Source organism: Sinocyclocheilus anshuiensis, unplaced genomic scaffold (assembly GCF_001515605.1).
Source record: "Sinocyclocheilus anshuiensis isolate Anshui unplaced genomic scaffold, SAMN03320099.WGS_v1.1 scaffold344, whole genome shotgun sequence".
NCBI classification, from domain to species: Eukaryota; Metazoa; Chordata; class Actinopteri; order Cypriniformes; family Cyprinidae; genus Sinocyclocheilus; species Sinocyclocheilus anshuiensis.
The window spans coordinates 271,115-275,896 of record NW_015557066.1 but is presented as its reverse complement, the minus strand read 5'-3'; the positions used below and the strand labels follow the sequence as shown (position 1 = coordinate 275,896).

Here is a 4,782-nt window from a genome sequence, read left to right as displayed (position 1 = left end):
TTTTAAAAAAAAAAAAAAAAAAAATTCTGACTGGTAATGTGGATTTTAAAAAGTGCTTTTAAATTTTAAAAAATCGATTTCCTGTCACTTGTTTCTTGTATGTTGTCTGCAGGTATGAATATCACTGGGCCGATGGAACCAACATAAAAAAGCCAATTAAATGTTCGGCTCCAAAGTACATTGATTACCTGATGACTTGGGTCCAGGATCAGCTTGATGATGAGACACTTTTCCCTTCAAAAATAGGTGTGCTTCTCCTTTAGTTTTCTTGTGCATGATCTAGAAATTTGGCATGCTTTTTCTTTGTAGAGCTCATTATGATCATGGAGGGATTTGTCCACATGGTGGCGATATTAAAGCATCAATAAAGCATGCTTTAAAAAAATTCAGTCTTCTCAAGGACACTAGTGACCATTTCCACAGCATATATTCTACTGGTCATTTGGTCATCCAGCATTCTGTTCTGCGTGGATTCTAAAACTAAGTTGTTTTTCTGTGACATTTATAGGGGTCCCTTTCCGAAAGAACTTTATGTCGGTGGCCAAGACCATTTTGAAGAGACTCTTCCGTGTTTACGCTCACATCTACCATCAGCACTTTGACTCTGTTATCCAGCTGCAGGAGGAGGCACACCTCAACACCTCGTTCAAGCACTTTATCTTCTTCGTTCAGGTGTGTACTTGTGGCCTTGAAATGTGTGAGTTGGTGTTTGGCTGAATTTTGCTTATCACAAGGAGATGAATGTTTGGCTACCTCCAATATAAACATTTCTCTCTCTTTTTTTCAGGAGTTTAATTTGATTGATCGGAAGGAACTAGCACCCCTTCAGGAGCTGATCGAGAAGCTCACGTCCAAGGACAGATAAATCTGCTCTTAACATCAACATCTTCTCTAATTTTTCTGTACAGGCAGCCTGGCTTTGTTCTCTCTGTGTTTGACAGGTGTGTGGGAATATTTCCTTCGAGAGTTGGGAAAAGGCCGAGTCCAAAAAAACGAAATAAAAATCCTCTGGATAAGCCACAATGCAACCATAGGTCAAGGTCATAGTGGAATTACTTCTTTTGACGTCATCTCAAACATGATCTAAGTGCCTGATATGTCCACTTTCAAAATTGCTACTTTGTATAAAAGCGCTACCACTGTTATAAAACTTCTTTATGATTATGCTTTTGACCTTTTTTAGGAGTACATTCATGTTTATTAGTGGTATGTACGCTTTTTTTCCTCGTAATGGATTTATTTAGAAGTGCATAGATTTAAAAATACTGAATGAAGCATTCATTGATTTTTCAAAGAGATGAAGATGTCTTGGCTTCTCTTAAGTACTCATTTTAACTGCTCCCCGTGTCTCATGACATGTTTGGGATTTCCGTTATCTATTTCAATAGTAGAACTGCTTTGTTCACTTCAGATTTTTATCCAGCCCTCAATGAATCTCTCCTTATTGTAACACATTTCAGTCATTACTGAAGAACATTGGGCCCACAGTTCGCCTGCCAATGCTATTAAACCACTACATTACGTTTGAATAAGTACTTACGTTGATGAGCCAGATTCTCTCCCAGACGTCAGGGCTTTGTCTGTTAGAAGCTGGGATGAAATGAACTGACTATGCAAGATCGGTATGTCCTATTTAATCTATTTTTTTCATACACCATACAACACCAGGGTTTTACATTCTTCTATTCACAGATGTGGAAACCACGGGCACCTTTTAAGCGAATAACAACAATAAATCTAATGGGAAAGATACATTTTTCTTTAGATCTTAATTAAGCCGCTCCAATCTGAATTAGTATTTCAAATTTCACTTGAAACACAGGCTAAATTATGAGGAAGTGGATGCAAGTTGTGTAAAACCTATGATAGATTTGATTCAAACTTGATGCTAGTTTAATAACTTTAATAACTGTTCCTTATTCAACACACACTTATATTGCTGTTAAAATAGTTGGTGGTCCTCAGTATAATTTAAGCAGTGCATATGTTTGGTCTTTATAAAGTTTCACCCCATGAATGTTTATTTTTCTGAATGTTACAGAAAATGTGTTATTCTGAATAACACATGCTTAAAATGTTTCTCAGAGATTTTCACATCACTTTATTTCAGAACAGTATGAGATTGATTGTAAACAAATGTACTGAACATTTTTGATGGCGAGTTGTAAATACTGTAAACAGAAAAGGTATGCAATTGGAATAACACGAGATGTGTAACTTGCTGAACTTTTATGGTACAATGCTGAAAACTGTTTATAGGAGAATAAACCTGTTTGAACAAAAATTGGTGTTGTGTTCTTTGTTTAAATAGTACAAGCAACAGTATGTAATTTGCTTTTTCTTGAATGAATCATACTAGTTATTGCTATTACTAAAAACGGCAATATATGTAGAATTATAAAAACATCTGTACAATGATGTATGTACAATACCTTTAGTCCCAAATTAATACGCAATTTTTGTATTATATAAATAAGCAGGGGCTGGGTGAGATCCAGTTTCCCTGTTGAAAAAACAGCATATGCTGGTTAGGTATGGTACTAAAGTCGGGCCAGCTTAAACCAGCAAAGGACCAGCTTAAACCAGCATCCCAGCGTCAAAACATACCTAACCAGCATATGCTGTTTTTTTCAACAGGGTTGTCCAAGAAAAAATACTTCCCATAAAGTGTACTTATTATTTTAATACTAGTCTGGCCTTTCCCATAACCCCTCCTTTAATCAAAAAAAAAAAAAAAGGTAGGAGCACATGGTAGTTTCATTTGGGTGTGACATAATCTGTAGTCTTCATATCAATTTAAACCTGTCAAGTCAATTTAGTCATTTGGTTCATCCCTCAGGTCTGTGGTGTTGCTAATCATTTTCTTGTCCTGGCTAATGTTGGTTGAAATTAGACGTAAAGCACAACAATCAGTCATAATCTACCAGCAAAGGACCAGCTTAAACCAGCAAAGGACCAGCTTAAACCAGCAAAGGACCAGCATAAACCAGCAAAGGGACCATTTTAAACCAGCAAAGGACCATTTTAAACCAGCAAAGGACCAGCATAAACCAGCAAAGGACCAGCTTAAACCAGCATCCCAGCGTCAAAACATACCTAACCAGCATATGCTGTTTTTTTCAACAGGGTTGTCCAAGAAAAAATACTTCCCATAAAGTGTACTTATTATTTTAATACTAGTCTGGCCTTTCCCATAACCCCTCCTTTAATCAAAAAAAAAAAAAGGTAGGAGCACATGGTAGTTTCATTTGGGTGTGACATAATCTGTAGTCTTCATATCAATTTAAACCTGTCAAGTCAATTTAGTCATTTGGTTCATCCCTCAGGTCTGTGGTGTTGCTAATCATTTTCTTGTCCTGGCTAATGTTGGTTGAAATTAGACGTAAAGCACAACAATCAGTCATAATCTATGAGCTAGTATCAACCCATTACAACGAGAAAGTTACTTCAGGTGTGTTTCTGAGGATTGATGACTGAAGGCATTTGCCAATTGTTTTACCAAATGTGAAATAGCAGTTTCTATTGAGTTCTTTCATCGTTTGAGGACATTTTGAGAGATTGTGAGCTCTGTCAGCTCTTTATTTCTAAAACCTAGTCAGAGGTAAAATCCTATAATCCATACAAAACAGTTTTGTCCTGCTCACATAATTGTGTAATATTGCGCAAATGTCCCCATTGCTAGATACTGTGCTTTCTCAAATGTCATGTCTGCAGTTTTACTGAAAGTGTGAGTATTTTTCCTCCCAATATGCTCAGCGTTGATTAAATCTGCACACTAGACTAGACCTCTGAGCTTCTGATTTCTTCTGTACCTCTGAGCGACTTCATCTTGACAGCATTCTACTATTCTGTCTGTTTCTTTTGTTTATTCCCTGAAGGTTTGGTTCCATGCCATCTCGCTGCCTGCACTGAGCCATCTCACATTTTCTTGTATTAGGATTTAATCTTGAGCATATTTGAGTGTTTATTTAAAGGGATATTGCAATCCTTTTTATTCCCACTTGATGTTTAGCTTTAGGACATCATTACTTATTCTGTAGGACTCCCAACGTTCACAGCAGTTGAATGTATTCAGTTTACTATAATGACAACTAAAAATAGTTTGGTTGTTCTACATCTCTTCGGTGAATATCACATGACCATCTCCATTATCAGGAACAAGATTAGAATTTGACTGATTACTACGTATACTGACATACCATTCAAAATGTTTGAATGATTTTAATTTTGTTTTTGAAAAAAAAAAAAAAAAAAGTATGTTAACCAATGCTGAATTTATTTGATCAAAAATACATTCAAAACAGTAATTTTGTTAAATATTATTAAAAGTTAAAACAACTGTTTCTATTTTGATAGATTTAAAAATGCAATTTATTTCTGTGATGACAAAGCTGAATTTTCAGCAGCCATTAATCCAGTATTCAGTGTCACATGATCCTTCAGAAATCATTCAAATATGCTGATTTGCTGCTCAAACATTTATTATTGTCAATGTTGAAAACATCTGTGGTTTTTGTGGACACTAAAAAAAACATTTTAAATATTTTGTAACATTATAGATCTATTTTGTCACTTTTGATCAGTTTAATGCACCCTTGCCCAGTAAAATTATTAATTAAAAAAATATATTGACCCCAAACTTTTGTGTAAAGCCTCGTACACACCGGGACGATTATCGCGCGCGAAAAAAAACGAGCCCTAGGCGTTTTTAAGAAAAATGACGCTTTTACGCCTCGCGTTTTGCGCGTCGGTGTGCACACTCACATTGGCACCCATTGTTTA

General features: G+C 35.9%; 1 protein-coding gene across 1 annotated transcript in view; it reads left to right on the top strand.

The window, feature by feature from the left end:
• The window catches only part of LOC107676665 (MOB kinase activator 1B-like), an 8,605-nt gene extending 6,339 nt beyond the window's left edge, over positions 1–2,266 (top strand). Inside the window, exons 4-6 of the mRNA XM_016471287.1 lie at positions 113–246; positions 509–672; positions 788–2,266. Coding sequence (XP_016326773.1) covers positions 113–246; positions 509–672; positions 788–865 — 376 coding nt within the window. The 3' untranslated portion in view covers positions 866–2,266. The remainder of the gene's footprint in view (positions 1–112; positions 247–508; positions 673–787) is intronic.
• Positions 2,267–4,782: the final 2,516 nt, after the last annotated feature.